Below are 19,808 nucleotides of genomic sequence, written 5' to 3' on the forward strand. Positions count from 1 at the left end.
TCTGGTAGTTAGGATTTGTCGCAGTTCACTTTGTCTTAGCTCAACCCCCCCACTGGCTACCCAACCCCCAAAACAAACAGGGTTGTTGTGAATTTTGCCTCCCCCAGCTTGCACCGATAAGCCCCCCATTCACGAGTCTCGAGTGTGAATTATTCAGAAGGGAAGCGGAGCGGGCGAGACGACTGCCGTGCGTTTTCATTCGTGTCATATGCACATCGCTCTCTGGCCCACAAATCCGAGCAATATGGAGGAGATTAAAGTGGAAGCAGATTGCCGCAATGTTTTCATTTCATTTCTTTGTTTTGGGCGCTTTCATCTGGAAAGCATCCCCGATCGCACCACCCCATTACACACGAAATCACAGGCTAGTGAGAGCGCTGCTGTTTTTTGATGTCATGAGTCAAACCCTGGAGGAGACATTACTACGGTCTGCTTCGCATCGGAGGGAGTCGACTAGGAGAAGCAAGATGGGTGGATTGGGGGGGGATATTATTGAGAATTCAGTCTGCTTTCCTGTTCGGATCAGTGTGCGGAATATTTGAATGGCGCTGCCATTTAAAACAATCACCACACTTCATTAGATATTGATGCGAGTTCGCCTTCATCCTCATCGTTTACTCAATCACGCTGAGGCTTTACACATGGCACACGTAAATGCTTCGCACAGACAGACAGACAGACAGACAGACAGACAGACAGACAGACAGACAGACAGACAGACAGACAGACAGACAGACAGACAGATGGGTCATTATGTCAGAAGTTGATAAAGCTGGTGCCAGCATTCTGGGTGATAGTGAATGCTAATTGTTTGCACTGACTTGTGACTAATCCATCAGTCATGTCTCTCTATGGATTAGGAACTAATACAGCACAGCCGGGTTTGAATCTCATTGGTCAGAACGTGTGCATTATTTTCATTTAACAGCGGCATTCAAAAAGTAGTTCTGGCTGACAGGTTAATATTAATGTGCTCATTTTAATCATTTATCGTATCTATGGTAACAGCTTATACACAGAGTCTTGTGCGACAGACGTTTCGCAGCATGACAATAAACGGATTTGCAAACGAGTTGTTGATAACCAAGGAATTCTTCTCATTTTAGGTTTGATGAAGGGTTATCTTGGGAGACATTTATTTAACATTTGTGTAAGAAGCCCCTGCTTGCAATCGTAGTTTCATTTTACGCTTTTTCCTGTATTTGCAGTCCTGCGTTTTGTATGCGTGTGTGTGAACTTGTTCCACAATTCAAATCTACCTATAAACCTTTTTAAATGCATGATGGTTAGTATTAATAAAAATAATTATAATAAATTAATTGTATAACTACAGCATTTTGGGGGGCCATGCACACAGTGAGCTTAAATATACCCCAGATGTACTACAGATGCTTGAAGCCAGTATACAGTATACAACCAACACCAATTAACAAAATCTAGCCAGTTTTTTCATCCTCAACATCCACCTTTTTACCAGTCCATACCGAAGTGCATTTGTCTCTTTGGCTACATGTAAGACTCCATTTAGAAAACCGAGACACTGACCTCCACATCCTAACCTTGACGTATTTCTGCTTTATTCGTCCAAGAGGTCTAAAATAAAAGAAAAAAAGAATCATCTCTGACATGTTTTTCAATAAAAAAATCAATAACTCACCCAGTTATGTACTAGCAGCAGTAGAAGTAGTTTTCCTCATAACTTCCCTCTATATACAGATGGATCCATGTGGACAATCATATATATGATGCATTAGCAAATAATTTGCACTGAGCATGGTGCGCATCTATAACAGGTCTTTAGAGTCAGAGAAGTTGTGCATAACTAGCATGATGGAGCTTCATACATACCTGTAAATAAAACCATACTAGTGCAACATTGATTATCTATCTGTCTGTCTGTCTGTCTGTCTGTCTGTCTGTCTGTCTGCCTGTCGGTCGGTGTGTGTCTAGCTAGCTATATATAGAAAAAAAGTTGGATAGCTATGAGAGTGTTATGAAAATTTGTGTGTAAGTCATAGAGTTTGTTTAGAGTTTGTGAGCAATATGAAAACACCTGACAACATGACAGTGAATATACTCATTATTGATATGTTTAATTTCATTTTTGACAAACCGGTATTAATATATGAAAATCTGATACAGTAATCGCCCATTTATCGCGGTGTTTAGGTTCCAAAACTGCCCCTGATGAATGGAAACCACCCCAAAAATGCTATTTTCTGTATACAGTACTGTATTGTATTACCATTTTACTTCATTTTATAATGAATAATTATATTTTTATTAATAAATGTCATTATTTCAACCTAAATTCCGCGATAAACCGGGGACGGGGGATTACTGTATATGGAAGACCGATATTATTATATGAAAAACCAATATCTTTACATCACAGTCGAACAAAGATGACTGATCATAAAGGCAAAGCTTGACTTGTAGAAACAACCTGACTCAAATCTCAAAGCATACACACTTCTTCACACACACTTACACACTGATACTTTTACCCACTGCACAAAGCAGAAGACATGTCACACCTCAGTTGAAATCTTGAACATTGACTGAAAACAAGGTTCTGGGGTGATGCATCTTTTAGTTAAATTATATAAAAAGAAAGCTGCAGTTGTGAAGTGTTCTGGCTCAGTGGTAAAGCTCTTGCTTCACATCCTGGACCACACTGACTCAAGCCTGATCTTCCCTTTTTACCCCATGTGTACTACATCAACACTGTGGCTCAATAGGTTAGTGGTGTGATTACTTTATGGCACTGATGGTCAGGGTTTGGAATCTGCAAGCAAGAGATCCTGTGGCTCAGTTAAAAGAGATTTGCCTCTGGATTGAGAGGTTGTTGGTTCAAACCGCAGCCTAGTCTCTGAGAAAACAGATGTGTGGAAGGTTACAGACAGCAGGAAGGACAGTGGATGGTAAGAACTGCTCCAAACAGAGGGTCATGGAAGGTATTGGAGGGTGAGAAAATGGATTGATGTGGATCTAAATGGATTGGTGTGGACAGTGCTGGAGGGTGTTACATGAAATTGAGGGCAATATCCGGGCAGCTGTGCCTCAGGGTTTGAAAATAGGCGTTATAACACAGAAACGAAGAGGTTCAACTTATTGCATTGCACTTTCTATATATGTAAAAACTCACCCACACTTTTTTTTTGGCACTATTTACCTCATAGTTTCCCCATACCACAGCCTTCCTTTCACCACACTCATTCCCCTCTGTAGGGTTCCACCACATTCTTTTTACCATACACTTTTTACCATCTAAACTCAGTGTGAGGAAAAGCCAGATTTAAAGTGGCACCCTCTAAGCTCAGAGGCAAGCCTTTATACCACAAAGCCACCAAGTCCACGCAGCGATGACCTCTTTCGGGTGGGAGTTTATCTTTCATTTAATACCAGCTGAGCGAAATTATAACTAAACAAAGACACAATGATGGATGCATCACAAAGCTCACATAAACCCAGGCTTGAACCATGATTAGCACCTTCACTATTGAGACATGGAGCTGATAGCTTTCATTTCTTTTTTTATCTTTCATTTCTTTTTTTAGCTCTGCCAGTGAATAATTGAAAAAGAAAGCTCAACAAACATTCAGAGAGCCATTGGGCTTAAACCACTGAGCCATCCGGGCTGACAAATTTTTCTACTTTTGGGGGGCTTGCAAAGAGATGATGATTTAAAAAAAAGATAAAGACGTATATGCATTACCCGAAAAACATATTACCAGGTTAATATACATTTAGAGAAGCATATGCCTTAGGCCACAGAGACATTTGGGCATTACTTCTTTTTTTGTAGGGGTGCATTCATTTTTGTTTACCTCTACCAACAGTGACAGAAACTGTTGCTGTTTACAGCACCGAATTTGCTGAAATGAATTGTAATTTTTATCAATAAATGAAAGGTAAACCTCTTAAAAAGAATTCACTCAAATGGCTCAGCGATTTACGTCCAATGCCTTTATAAACGTGCTAATCCTCAAATTTAAAATTACTGCTAAAGATTGGCACAATGACAGATGCTTCACAAACCTCATATTAAGTCGGGCTTATTTTATGCTTTTGTACCTCTACCAGCAGAGACAGAAATCTTTGCTATTTACAGTATCTAAACCAGGTCTCAAACTATGATTTGGACCCTTTGGAAGGCATTGTTCTTAACCCACTGAGCCACCAGCTACAACCAGCTGTATCCTTTTTTTAGTGAGCTTCATCCTTTATTTTATCTGTTGCTGTGGTATTTAACATAAAGTGTCTAAAGAACAAAAGACTTGAACATGAAAACAGCAATAGAACAGACATTCGAACCCAGTTTTTAAAGCCACCTGGGCTTCAGCTCATTTTAATATTTGGAAGAGAGGTTGTTTTTATCCTACGTTTGTAGAGAAAAAAAAATCCCTGCATGTGGCCTCAAACCACAATGTAAAGACATGCTTGCAAAATCAACTGTTGCCTGATGAAGGCCCAGAGACAAGGATCAAGCTGTCATCACTACACACTTCATACACACACTTACCTATCAAGGTTTAACTCTAGCAATAGAAAAACACTATGATCTGAAACCATTACAGGGAGCTCTGATGGTGGTGAGTGAGGGTTCTGTTGCTGAGTAATGGAAAAGATTCAAAACGTGAAACACAGCAACAACCAGCCATAAGAGTATGTAGGATGTGTATGGCGATAACAGCTTGATTTCTGTCTCTTACTAATTAAAAATCAACATTTTATTTTGTTAGCATATTAGTTTTAACATGATTGAGGCACGGGTTTGTAAATTCCCGTGGGCTCACCACCTGCAGGAGGGACCGTAAGGGATGGTGCTGTGAGGATTGGGCAGCAGTCGAAGGCGGGGGCCTGCTTAGACTGCTGCCCCCGCGACCCGAATTACGGATAAGCGGGAGAAAATGAATGAATGAATAATATCGAGCTTAAAGAAAGAAAAATGTCTACATCTAGGAATAACTTCGTTCTCTGATGGTAGAGGGGGGAAAAAACGAATGTGAATGTGTTAAACTGGGTTAGAATCCAGGACTGGGTAATGCTATGCTTTTGTAACTTCTTACTTTGTCAGTAAATTCTCACTCTGTGTGTGCAGATGTAAAACAAAAGTAAGTGGTTAATTTAGACCAGTGCCTAAATAAAAGTACTAATCATTATTTGAGTTCTGGCTCCAGTGATATAAATCCAGACCATTGGGCTGTTCTTTATCAATAATGGATTTCTCACCTTAACTTATAAAATGGAAGGTAACCATTGTGCACCCGTGGCTCAGTGGAACTAGTTTAGACACCGGTGCCCAAATCAAGTAAAGACATGATAACAAAGCAAAATCTTGCCTTTTAGTCACTGAAGTTCCAGAGATAATGCTCAAACTTTTTAGGGTTCAGGTTTGAGTCTTGTCCTTTACACACTTTGTTATCCAATCCAACAGCAGCAGGTGGTGAAGAGTGGGGGGGGGAACCTGCCTAAAAAAAACACAAGAACAGGTCTTCAGCCTTAATGGCTCAGTGGGTTCAGTCCTGTTCTAAACACGTGTTAAACTCAGTTCAAGTCTGAGTTTTTTCGTAATATCTTTTTCTTTTGTCTTGGTAGATATAAAAAACAAAAGATAAACCCCCTTAAAAAAAAAAATCATAAAGACCAGTTGGCTCAGTGGGTTTGTACCTGGATCAGGTGATAATATGCTTCTGTAAGTTTCTCTTCCTTCATCAATAACTTATTCTTGTAGAGATGGAAGGAAGAAAAGGAAGTTAAACTCCCTAAAAAGAATGATAGTGTCGAGTCGAGTCGAGTCGAGTGGCTCTGTGGGATAAGGCCTGTCTCTTTATGAAGGTGCTAATCACGGTTTGTGTCCTGTCTTAGATATCTTTGGGCTAAAATATATTTACCAAAATTATAAAATGATATTTACTCTGCTCCCTTACTTAAAAAAAGGAGGCCTGGCAGTATAGTGCACTATGTGGCTCAGTAGATTACTGGAGTGATTACTTTTTTTTCACCACACACCTCACCTTAGTGTGAGGACAAGCCAGATTTGAGCCAGCACTCTCTAAGCTCCCATGCAAAACATTCACTACAAAGCCACCAAGTGGTGAAAATTCTCTGACTGTAGCCTGAAAGGTCTAGAGGCAGCAGGGTGTCAAGATGATATGAAGAGTGAACAAAATTTGATGGATGAGTAGTTTTTGATCAGTCGGTGGCCTAGCCTAAAGGTATAGTCAGTGTGTAGTGTTGTTGATAAGATACAGCCTCAATTCCTGGATGGCGGCTTCACCATCAGATTTGTTGCTGTGTGAAATGCAAGCATTCTTTATGATAACATAAATCCAGGTTGGTCTGAAAGCGTATGTCAACGCTGCTTGTTGATGATCGGACATAATGCAGTTTTTGACAAAATCCAAGGTTTTGTTCAGGACGAGTTCACTGACGTCATAGGAATTTGAAACCCGGTTCAAAAATGATCAAAATCTTAATAAAAAATGTTGACCCCATGTCGGTGCTTGTCCAGAATTCTTTTGTAAGAATGTTCTTTAGACCTAAGTGCTAAATTTCACAACTGTGTTCTAGAAGGTTCTATGGCTGGCATAGACACTATAGCCTGAAGACAGACGCAGAAGAAGAAGAAAAATTTGAAAAGAATAAGGGAATATAACAATAGGGTGTTTAGACACCTTTGTTGCTTTGCTGCCTAATAATAATAATAATCTTTTTCTTATTTTTTCTACACCTCCCATTAGGGGTCGCCACAGCGGATCATCCATCTCCATTCCCCCCGTCCTCTACATCTGCCTCTTTCAAACCAACTACCAGCATGTCTTCCCTCACCATATCCATAAACCTCCTTCTTGGACTTCCTCTTTTCCCCCTTTCTGGTGGCTTCATCCTCAGCATTCTCCTACTGATATACCCCATGTCCCTCCTCTGCACATGTCCAAACCATCTAAATCTCGCCTCCCTCACCTTGTTTTCAAAACGTCCTACATGTGCTGTCTCTTTAATAAACTTGTTTCTAATCCTGTCTATTCTCGCACTCCCAATGAAAACCTCAACATCTTCAGCTCTGCTACCTCCAGCTCCACCTCCTGTCTTTTACTCAATGCCACTGTCTCTAAACCATACAACATCTCAGGTCTCACCACAATCCTATAAACTTTCCCACTGACTTTCATTCACCTTCTCTCCAGCGCTTACCTCCACCCCTCCAGGCTCTTCTCAACCTGCTCACCACAAATCACAATATCAATAATAACAATAATAACAATAATAATAATATTGGCATGAAAAATTTTCCTATTAAAGCGTTCAGGTTTTTTTTTTTTTTTTTTTTAATGCAGTGTTTAATATCAGTTTTGAAAAGTCGAAACACACACACACACACACACACACACACACACACACACACACACACACACACACACCGAAATGCTCCAGCATTTGCAGGTGCTCAAAATGAAATGAATGTCAGCCTCACTTGATGCAGTCAGGATGGAATAATTGGCTCCTAATGTTTCTCTCTATTTGTGTAATGACCATTTGTTTTAATTTCCTTCATAAATATTAGTGCCTGAGCGAGCAATAATCAAATACCCGCTTTCTCCTCTGTCTCCTAACTTATCTAAATGAAGACATCTCATTGTAGCAAAAGACAGTCAGTGCTCTTATGTGCAATTTTTCTTTTTTTTTTTGCGCTCTCACCTTTTTCTCCAGCATAAATTTTTTTCGACATGTGGCAATTTCCTTTTCATTAATGACAAGAAATGTGCCAATTATGGTTCTGGGTACAGAGCATCATCCATGTGGGAGGGAGAGAGATAGAGAGAGAATGGGGCCATGAAAAAACAAGATGGAAAAGCGACACTTTCCCTCATCCATGGCCATGAGTACATGTGGGTGTGTTGCTATGTGACACTTATGTATGTGTTAGAGTTTCCACTTGCCATGATGCAGCTCCTCCACGTGTTCAAGAATTACAGCATGTACACTTCAGTTCCGTCAAAATCACACACTCGCGCCGTGAATAATTCAGTGGTACGCATGCACTCATCACATGTTGTCATTTAAAAGAATGAGAGAGACTGAACCTCAGTAACCAATTAATGCCTTTGATTTTTTACAATCGTTCCAAGGAGGAAGAAGAAGGCTAGGTGTTTAGGTTCAAGTTCCTCTCTTTTTATAGATTCAGCTGCGTTTCCTGTGTTTAGGCAGGTTTAGGGGAGATTGTATATGCTAATTTAAGCTCCAGTAGTTCTTTTGTGTGCCCGTGAACAGACTAAGTACGACTTAAAGCACATCCTCTTTTTGATTCCCAGACAAAAGCAGGAGTCCAATTCGATGCTCTGTGCCTTTTGTCTTTTTCATTGTCTCATTAAATTTTAAACGAGTTATCTCGTGTTCAACACTGGCGTCAAGCCCTGGAGCGTCTGAATGAACTCTGAAAGGAAAGTGACTGTAAGTAACCCAATATCTGCCTGGCATGCCGTCTCGCTGGCTGCTGAACGTTCCCTCTCGCCGCTGCCCATGGCCTCGCTCTCTCGCAGTTACAACCATCGACTTCAGTTATCGTCCACAGATTGCGCTTGGCACTGCTGCACCCTGTGTGAAAGGTGAGGGAATTGTGCGTGAAGCACGAGAATGTGGTATAAGCCTGACTCGAAGTCAGACTCACAACTCGTCGGGAAGCAGTGGCAAAAATAACGGGATCAGCAAGCGAGCAGGGAATGCGTGCTCCAATCAGCAGCAGAGCGTTACGCGGCACAGAGATACACACACGTTCGCTTCCTCAAAATCCTGACATGCACCTGTGTCTAAACACATAGGCGTTTTCAATTAGCTACATCAATCACGGTACGTTTTTGAGGTCGTCTCTCTCGGTGTTCACACGCATACATACGCACGCAAAGTCATACCTCACACCGCTACTTATAAACACATGCTCTAGCATGCTAGCAATCACAAACTCACACACGTACACACACCTAACCACTTCCCGTCAGACTGCTTTGTGTTTGCCTGTTTGTTTTAGTAAACTGAGTGATGCATATAATCACTTCAGGCTGCCTCATGCCCACTGGATTTATATGTAATCCTCATTGATTTCACTCAGAATCTGACTTCCTCTCGCTAACTCCCTTACATTGCCTGCACTGCAGTTCTGTCACATTAGGTTTCCATGTTGCCTTAATGTAGAGCAAAGGCATTTGGTTTTATCTGCATCCCGGCACTGTACCTGAGACTAAAGCAGCAACTGACTGGAGACATCCACAGACATCCATTATCTAGCCGACTTGTCTGATTTATGGCCCTTAAATAGATGCTGGTTGGTCACGGTGTGTAACGATCAGCTCAGGACTTATCTATATGGCCAACCAGTAAAAATATCAGCTCGATTGAATAATTTATATATATACATATATAGTGATTTTAACATCAGATATTGTCAAGAAGTAGCTTTACTAGGAAACAGAGCTGATGTTAATGAGCAAGCCAGGATCTTCAGTGGAAAGGAAAAAATCCTGAGACAACATAAGGAGGAGGAAGGAGGTGGTGGATTTGTGGTTTAGGTATTCGACTTTGGCTCTGAAGGTCATGAGTTTAAATCACAGCCACACCAAACGGTCACTCCTGGGCCCCTGAGCATGGCCCTTAACCCCATAGCCGCTCAGTTATATGAATAAGATAAACGAATAAGGGTGTCTGCCAAATGCTATAAATGAAATTGTAAATAAGGAAGAAACCACAAAAAAAAGAAAGCGATTAAACAGACACTGTGCGATTATGCAACGTTCTCCTGTATGTCCAAAAGCCCAATATGTGCTGAAATATATACATATTATCATACAAGGCTAAGTGAACAGTTAGAGATTGAAAACATCGACAACAACAAAAAAGTCACCTCATTGTTTCGAACTCATTCTGAGAAGCTTTTCAACTTGACATGTTTGTGAAAAGTGGCACTTTGAGTTACCGTAGTCTTCGGATCAGATCAAACTAGTCAGCAGCCTCCTCAGGCCTTTCTAAAAGACAAGGCATTTCCACCCACCCAGCTGGATTTTTTTTTCCATATCATTTCATGTAAATAGCCATAAACCCTATTTATGATCATTTGCAGTTACAGTTTAATTAGATATAAACTATACAAAGGAAACTACCCACTTGATCTGATGAGGTGAGAAGGATGCACAGGCTGAGACTATTATAATGGATGTACTTCCGGACTGTTCTACATGACAGTGGATTAAAGTCTCAGCCTTGCTGCTTGTCCCTACTGTGTGACAGTGTGTAATATGGAAAAGCAGTGGTGCTCAGGAATGGACAAGCCTATAGGGGATGCTATCAATCCCAGCGCTAAGGGAGTGCAGGCACATATAGGGTATCACAGGATATTACACCAGCATCTCAGAGGCAAGCATCCAGTCCAGTCCACACACACACACACACACACACACACACACACACACACACACACACACACACACACACAAACATGTGCTTGCACGCACACACACACACAAACCTATTAAATATTTATAAACAATAATGGGAAGCGATAAAATTGAAAATTGCACATTATATGCAAGAGTTTGCTCTTATCACAAGCTGATCCCTTTAATGACTTGGGGGAGGCAGAATGGTATTTTTAGTGTCCTGCTAAATCAAACAGGGTCAGCAATGAATCTGTCTGCTCAGCTGTTGCTCATGCCGAGGGGCCGCTGCTTCTCCGCCAGCACTTTCCACCTGAAGTAGTGGAAATTCACCAAGCATTAGAGTCACTGCAGCCGGCCACGCACTTCTCACTTTTATATCACACTTTTAATCTTACATTACTTTTTCCACGTTCATAGCGATAAATACTATTTCTAATGCAGTGGTGCGTGCACTATCGCTTGTCCGGCTCGATTTTATCTTACGGAAATGAAACTGTACGACTAAATCGCCTCATACTCGCTTTTAAAGCCATCGAGCGTCTCAGTAATAACAATTGTAGATAAACAGTTTCTTGGAATGTGCAGAATAATCCATATTATATATATATATATATATATATATATATATATATATATATATATATATATATATATATATATATATATATATATATATAATATAAAAATCTAAGTTGGGACTCTGTAAAAGGTAAATAAAAAGAGAATGATTTTGCAATGAGCTTTGCGATGTATCTCATATTTTAATTCACAATCAAACAAAAACATGAAATGTTTAAAATTGACCATTTTAAGGAAAAAAGAAGGAATTTAAAGTAACATAATTGAGTATAAAAAAAAAGTATAAAGATTCTCAGAAATAACAATAGGCATTGGTTCATCAATCTGCAGAAAACTGCATTTACAAATTGTGGGACAATTTCAGAATAGAGTTCCTCAATATCAAATTAATATTTTAATATCTCAAGACTTTGAATATCTTATCTACAAAACAAGAGTTTTTTTTTTTTTTTTTTTTTTTTTGCAATGTATGGACGAATCAATTTCTAAAAAGAAAAATCTCAACGTTTGGATCATATATCTAAATCAGGCTGCTTACATGTAAACTTGCAAACATACAATAAATCGATTGCACTTGCATTTGGACACAAAACACACAACATTAAAAGAAGGAGTAAAGCCTCACTGCAGCAAAAACAACAACAATAAACCTTCCACATCCACCCAAACTTTGCCTCGTCTCTAAAGGACTGGAGGCTGTAGCTAAATTCAGGGCTGGAAAAGAGCTTGATTCACTGTGAATTACAGTTTTTTCAAAAGGATCTCTATAAAATGTTATGTCCATGGAGAGCGGGAGGAGCCCGCAATCTTTCACTGCGCATCAACATGTTCCGTATGCTTTATACTCTTTATAATGCTGTATTTGTAACTAAAGAATCGGCATTTTACATCGTTTGCAGTGAAGATGGCAGAGTGTTGTTCTTAAACAGTCATGTTACAGCTTTCTTCTTTATAGTCCCCAGAAAATGTCTGACTTTACAGCTATATGACTCTTGGTTCTTCTCCTTCTGTCTCATTTTCTTGTAGGAGTACTAAAAAAACGAATGTGGAAATGGTTAGTTTCGGTGTACTCTGAAAGCTTTTACAGTCCTAACCACCCCCTGCGTTTGAAAGTAATATTTATCCCTAGCGATGACCCGTAATAGTCAGCAGTTTGGGCATGTTCGCTGCCTTCTCTGCTCAGTTGTCGAACTGAGTATGCATGCAGTCTGACCGAGCAGCCTCCCGAGACGCATGGAGCAACTCGCCATAGATTTCACCCATCTCAGGTCTAGCGCTGTATTGACTGGCTACAATCTGTAATGTTGCCTCTAGAGGCCTGAGCAGCAAAAATCGGCTTGATTTATGGTCAAATAAAACCTCCAAACAGTTACACACTCTCCGGATATGACCTCAGGTCTAATATTGGCATCACCGGGAAGTAGGAAGTCATAAGGAAAGGTCGAAGAGGCTGTCATCACCAAGAGTAGCACTGTTTTTCCTTGACTCCCGACCATTTCTTTTGTTCAGGGGCGAATAAAAAAAGAGAACATGATAGGTATTGACGTTTTATAGAAGTTCAGGCTTTGCTGGCATAAACACCGAGGCGGTTATTAGACTTTATTGAAATGTAAGCCGGGGGGCTATGTGCAAATGCGCCTTTAAATGCTTCACTTTGATTTATGGAGGCAAATTGGATCGATGTAAAAATGTCCATATGAAAATGTCCGCATGAGAACGTCTCTCTTGTGCGTTAGCAGCCCCTGGTGCTGACTGAGCCCCGTTTCTCCCTTCCTATATCTACAGGTCGAGTGGCTGAAAAACGAAGAGGTCATTGACCCTGCAGACGATCGTAACTTTTACATCACTATCGACCACAACCTGATCATCAAACAGGCTCGTCTGTCCGATACCGCTAACTACACCTGTGTCGCCAAGAACATCGTGGCCAAGAGGAGGAGCACCACAGCCACTGTTATAGTCTACGGTAATGATTAGATAGCCAATAAAAAACCCTGAAACATTTCATATGCATTCAAAAGATATTATAGATAAAGATATATAGCCTTTGATTCATAGATATCACTAACAGCAGCCTGATCATGTAAAAACTAAGCCTATGAAGGCTATTTTTGGTACTAAGCACCTTTTGTCTTATCTCATCATGTCTTTTCTTGAGTCTGATCTCGCCTTGCCGCTCCCCAGAGAAGGAAGAGGTGTTTTTTTTCTTATGAAGTGTTAGATGTGCTGACAAGCTGGAACTACCCCCTGCCAAGGTTCTCAGGCAATTCCTCACAGTCTTAAAGGACAAGGAAAACATGAGGAAAGTTCTTCACTGAACACGACCCTGCCACCTTTCCACTGATGGGATGATGTGTTAGGAAGGCAGAGCTGAAGCTGTAAAAAGACAGAAAGACTCCCTCTCTGTGTGTATCTCTCTCTCTCTCTCTCTCTCTCTCTTTCTCTCTCTCTCTCTCTTTTTTTTTTTGCTTGGGGGAAAAAAATAGATCTTCAGTAAGTCTTAGCTTCCCACCTGCTGCTATCATAGTTGCTTTTTCTTCACATCAAATTCCAGAATCCTGCAACCGGTAGTTTTCACTCTCCCTAACCGTAATAAATCACACTCTTTTCCTCAGCTGGAGACTCGACGGAATTGCTCTTGGGTCTAGCTTGAAGAATGAATGACCTCCTGTGCTGGAATAAGAGGAATGGGGAAGGCTTGCGCTTTGGAAATGGCAGAAGCAAAATTACAGAGGAGTTGCAAATGTTCCAAAATGAAGAACAGAGCAAAGATTTAACTTTTGCTCATTTGGTTGATGATTTTATCCAAAGCAACTTGTGCAGTCAAGAGTAACGGTACTTGCTCAGGGGCTTAACAGTGGCGATGCTTGGATTCGAAAGGAGGTTCAGAAATCTGTCTGCAAAAAAAAAATCCCTTCTCCCCCCTGCTTATGGTGCACTGTTACTCTCAGCAGCCACAGATGTCATCGGGGTCAAGTTACTCCTTAGTCTCTTACTTCTGACTTTCTGAATGAATCCGCAACAGAGCTTTAAATCACTAGCGTGGCACTGAAAGCCTGGGGATTATTCCAGCTCCATTATTTTAAGTTCTTTCCTCTCCATTGCCAATATACCTTTCTTTGTTATTATGCAGAGAACTAAAGACACGGAAGGTTTCATCATGTGCGGATCAGACAAATCCGAAAGAAGCATTTGCAGAAAGGGCCAGAATATTCAGGCCTTTCTTGGTAGCCCAAAATATAGAACACAAGGGCAACATGGAGGGGCTTTGAAGTCGGCTTATCCTCCAAAGAATGCATTGCAATCCATCTTCCTGCGGTGCCCATGTCATAAAGCGTGTCTGTGGCGTTCCAGAGAGACCAGAGCAAGATAAGGAGTAGAAAGACTCATCTTCTGATTAGACCATGAACAGCAGGAGGGAAAGATCAGACTTACAGAAGTTCTAGCAAAGCCACTAGAAAAAGCTTCTGAAGAAAAGACAAAAAAGAAAAAGAGAGAAACTCAGGATTTAGCAAAAAAACAACAAAACTCTGCTTTAGATTTTTCAAGTCGCTCATTCTAGTTTACTGAAACGAACATTACTTCGCACATTGTGAAGAAAAAAAGCAGTCATTAAAAGTCCGGAGCCGTAGTGTGTTTCCGAGCTGCATTCTCATGCTGTGATGAGTAAGATGGATTTTGCCATTGTCTCAGGAGCCATCGCAGTATCGTTCATAAACAGCCACTGCAACAGAAAACATTCTGTTTTGTCTGTCTCTGTTTTAACAAAGAAAAAAAAAATGCATAATGAGCAGCAAATGGTAGCTCCTTTGATAGAATTTCAAGTTTATCCAAATAAACTTTTGGCTCTTGTTGCTGTTGTAGTGAACGGAGGCTGGTCAACATGGACCGAGTGGTCGGTGTGTAACAGTCGTTGTGGAAAAGGCTTCCAGAAAAGGACTCGGAGCTGCACCAACCCGGCGCCTCTCAACGGGGGAGCCATATGTGAAGGCCAAGCCATTCAGAAACTGGCCTGCAACCCATTATGTCCAGGTACTGTACCAGTAATTCCCACTAATCTATGCAATTTTCTTCATTGGGGATTGGTGTTCAGCAAAGCCATAGTGGAAATCCTGAAATAATCTGCAATCAGATTGATAGAGCAATTATTCAAAACTGCACATCATAGATATTCACTCACAGGTATTCCTGCCTTATGAATGCAGTTATTGGCCATTTTCTAGAATTTCCCAGTTTTACAATAAAATTACCTTTTTTTCATTTTTATTTATGAAATATATGTATATACACTATATTCAAAAACGTTTTGACACACTTAACTTCCCCAGCCATTCTAGGGCACTTTCCCAGACTTTCAAGGGCACACAATTGGCTTTGGATGCACTAGAATTAAATACCCTTCACTTGAACTCGGACACCCAAACCTGGAATCCAGCATAACAATGCCCCAGTGCACAAAGCAAACTCCATAAATTTATACTTTACATGGGTTAGAGTGAAAGATGTGCTATTGAGTTCTGACCTCAACCCTATTGAACACTTTTGGGATGAATTGGAACGCCGACTACATCCCAGCCCAGGTGTCCACAAACTTTGACAAAAAATTATATCTAGTTCACTTCTTGAATGTGAATTTTTTTGTCTCGCTGCAGGCGTCTAGTCTCAACCGCGATCAAATATCATGTGAAAAGAATAGTGAGAATCACACATTATAACCTCATTCTGAATGTGTTCATTGATACTGATTGTATCTCTTGTGTATAGTGATTTCCAACTCTTAACACTTCAAATGACTCCATTCTTTAAAGAAAATCAGATTTGATTTGGGTTTAATTGGTATACTGATACACACCATGGACTTTATGGAGCTAAATGTCCAAATTTGAGCCCCAGAGTTATTCAATTTGCTTGTTTGGGGGAAAAGATTGCGTGTAGGACTCTTGTGAAAACCATGGCAGGCTTTCTAGCAGATTCCCTTTAGGAAGATCTCCTTCATCCGTATTCATTCTCTCGCTGTATTTCCAGTGGACGGTTTGTGGACAGAATGGAGTAAATGGTCAACATGTGGGACAGAGTGCACCCACTGGAGGAGGAGAGAGTGCAGCGCACCAGCTCCGAAAAATGGTGGCAAGGACTGCGAGGGCATGGTGCTTCAATCCAAGAATTGTACCGACGGCCTGTGCATGCAGAGTGAGTAACCAACAAACTTCCTCGCGCTTCTTCATCCTCAGCTCGAGTGTATAATCTTCCTGAAAGTCTATAAAACCTTGCATATATTTAATTTCTCTCTATATCAATTTTCTTTTTTCTTGTTTTTTTTTTTCTGCTACAATTAACAATAAAGCAGATCTATAGATAATGGATGTGGGCTAGATAATGATCCGAATCCAGCAAACAAAAATAACACAAACTTTTGTTTAGTCAAACCAAGCATGGAGACTAAATATAGAACACAGGAGTGTTAAATCACGCCTCAGCCTACGCTGCACTGCAGAAAGCAATTACCCCCATCACAGACCCACCATTCAGGAGCTATATTTAAAATAACGCTAAGTGATTATACTGTACTTAGAGAGAAGTTTTAGATTCGCGAAGCATCTGTGATTACTATGATCCGGAGTCTAAAAGAATTCAGCAAACGAGACGAAAAGGAGACGGGGGGCCATGGAGTCACGCCAAAAGTCACACGCTTGATTTTTTATTTATTTTTTTCCATTTTATATGTATTTCCTTTTTGGGTTCAGCGGAGCCAATTATAAGTGTTGACAAGATGACAAGTTTTTCTTTTTTTCTTTTTACTTCTGCTACACACTGCCAGTCTTATAGGGGGAAAGAATTATTCGCTTTTAGTGCTCTGTAATAAATATGTATTTATAGTATTTTGCTCTTTGCAAAAAAAACAACAGATTTTTAAAGTGCAATGAATAGAGTTTTATTATTGTTATTATTATTATATATTTATATATCTATTCAGATGGTTCCCCTGTTACGATGGTTGGACTTACAATTTGTATATCTTACGATGACGATAGCGATAGATAAATAAATATATATATACACATATATATATATATATATATTCTCACCAGGGTGTCACCACACATGCTGGACAGCATCTGAGCCAAACAAGTTTATCTTAGTCTCATCAGACCGCAGGACATGATTCCAGTAATTCATGCTCTTGGACAGGTTGTCTTCAGCAAACTGTTTGTGGTCTTTCTTGTGAGCCTACTTCAGAGGAGGCTTCCTTCTGGGATGATTGCCTGATGGCCATGCAACCCAACGTGTTGCAGTGTGCGACGTACGGTCTGAGCACTGACAAGTGAACCTTCCACTTCTGCAACCTCTAAAGCAATGCTGCAGCTATTATGCTTCTGTTTTTGAAGCAGCTTCTGCACCTGACGCACAGCACGAAGACTAAACTTATTCGATGGACCCTTGGGAGGCCTGTTCAGAGTGGAACCCGTCTTGGAAAACCTTTGTATGACCTGTCCATAACTGAGTTTTAGGGTGTTACTGATCTTCTTATAGCCTCTGTGCTCAGTTATGGAAAAATGGATGAAGTACTCTACCATGGCCAGTAACAAAATTGTAACAGAAACAGTAAGTACGCCATCAGGCCCTTGCTGCCCAGTGCACTGCATGGTGTGGGAATAATAATATAATAATAATAATAAATATATTTCCATCCCAGGGAATCTGGGCTTCATGCAGGAAAATGTCCTGGTTTATTACTAAATAGATTCGACTGTCTGAACATCACATTGCGGTGTAATTTATCATGACACTGATCCCATATAGTCACATTTCCTCAGCCGTATGCACTCGGTCTGTCGGTCTGAAAGTTTATTTAATATACGAGACAGCGATGACTTTGAAAGCACTTTTACTTTCACATTATTTATGCAAGTTTTGCACGTTTGTACACGCGCGCGCTTTCATTATTACGCCGCTCAAAAGCCGATTGATTAAAAGTACACCCCGAATTACACTAATGACATGATGAAATCCAATTAATGATGTCAGTTTAATTCGAAAAGCCTTTACATGTAAATGAGACAATATTAATGGCCCTATTGATTAGGAGAATCTTGGCGGATCAATAATGCCATAATCATCCAAAAAATAAATAAATAAATAAATAAATAAGCTGCCTCGGGTTTCACGACGCAAGATTTATAGGGTGTGTGATCCTTTGCTCTGCTCTCACAGTTCCTGCTTTTATTTTTTTTTTTGCGAAAGCATTAGTTCTGTGTCAGATTGATGACCAGTTTGTAGAGAATATAAAACCCATAACGATATAGATTTAGGCTCACTTCCCCTGATTGATTTTTTTTTTTCCCCCTCTCTCTTCCCGAGTTAAAAGGGTGAAACCACTTATGTCCATGCTAATGACCGTTTCACTGTGCATTTAGGAGAAATCCACATTCTCTAAAAGCTCGCATTATTGCAGATATCATTGCGAATAGGGTATTCTGTGTGATATGTGAACTCACGCTGCTCCAGACGGACCCTGATCTCACCCTCAAAAGAAGCCTTCGCCATTCCTACAAATCACTTATATAGAATTTTACATTATCCCTTCCAAGAAGGCACCGCTTTGTGAGCCCCACAAATTATGGGCTAGAGATTTGCTCCTGAATGGTTGCGTTTTTCGAATTGTGTGTTTGCGAAATAGCGTGCACGGTCCTGTTATTCCGATACGTAGACTTAAATAGACTGGAATATAGACTATCTGCTTTAGATTTCCCGTTCAGGCTGATCTTTTTGTTGTGCTTCTTCAGCAGTCTCTGTTTGTTATGATGTTCCTGTTGAGGGCTTTGATTACTCAACCCACAGACAAATGACATTTTCTTGACATATCGATCTGGCAGAAAGGGCAAGGCAGACACGAACACAAGGGCAAATACAAGCTTTTTTCTCAAGCAGTACAGCTGCAGCAGTAACGTAGAGTCCAGAAAATCCTCCTCTTTCTCAGTCTATATCGCTTTTTGTTTTCCATGTAAGTTGAGCTGGGTTGTATTGGAATATTATATTCTAGGCAAACTATTGCCATTACCAATAAGGTGGTAAAACACTTGGGAGGAGTGCTGTTATTGGAAAAGAATCAATAACGGGATGGTGGGGGCTGCCGATGGAAAAAAAAATTGAGTTACTGCTACCTAGCTGTTTCTGTTATAGCACATATACAGTACAAAAATTACTTCCTGTTGTCACAATTGTAACAACTACATTCATTATCCTCTATTTGTTCTCTATACTGATAGATTGCTGTAACAAAACTCCGACACTGGAGACAACATCTGTCGCACATCTAACGTATATACATCTCCAGAAAACACTATGTTGTGCAGCATTTCTATGTTCAGTTGCTACTTTATAAACGGTGATGTACTAGAATGAGAACTATTGTCTGAGGTGCTGTAAATCAACACCTTCTGAGATCAGAATCAAGACTGCAACAGCACTGTCACTTCATAACATTATAAGTGGGAAACACTTTATAAAGGAAAAAAGTATTGGGAATTTCTCGGCCACAAGTGGTTCTTCCCCAAACCGTTATTGCAAAGCTGAAGGCACACAATTGTGTAGGGTGTCTTTGGAAGCTGTAGCATGAAATTTTCCCCTCACTTGAACTAGCAGGCCCAAACATGTTCCAGTATGACAATGCCGCAGTGCACAAAGCAAACTCCATGAAGATGCTTTGCAAAAGTTGGGGTGGAAGATCTCCTGCTATAGAGCTCTGACCTTAACCCTATTGAATTGTTTTATGCCTCCTCACCTCACCTACATCAG

General features: G+C 40.4%; 1 protein-coding gene across 4 annotated transcripts in view; it reads left to right on the plus strand.

The window, feature by feature from the left end:
* Positions 1-19,808, plus strand: part of unc5cb (unc-5 netrin receptor Cb) — a 155,881-nt gene that overhangs the window by 109,233 nt on the left and 26,840 nt on the right. For all 4 annotated transcript variants that reach the window (XM_083568312.1, XM_083568310.1, XM_083568311.1 and 1 more), the window contains 3 exons: positions 12,798-12,978; positions 14,877-15,044; positions 16,038-16,202. In XM_083568312.1, coding sequence (XP_083424438.1) covers positions 12,798-12,978; positions 14,877-15,044; positions 16,038-16,202 — 514 coding nt within the window. The remainder of the gene's footprint in view (positions 1-12,797; positions 12,979-14,876; positions 15,045-16,037; positions 16,203-19,808) is intronic.

Source organism: Silurus aristotelis (genome assembly GCF_946808225.1).
Source record: "Silurus aristotelis genome assembly, chromosome: 18".
NCBI classification, from domain to species: Eukaryota; Metazoa; Chordata; class Actinopteri; order Siluriformes; family Siluridae; genus Silurus; species Silurus aristotelis.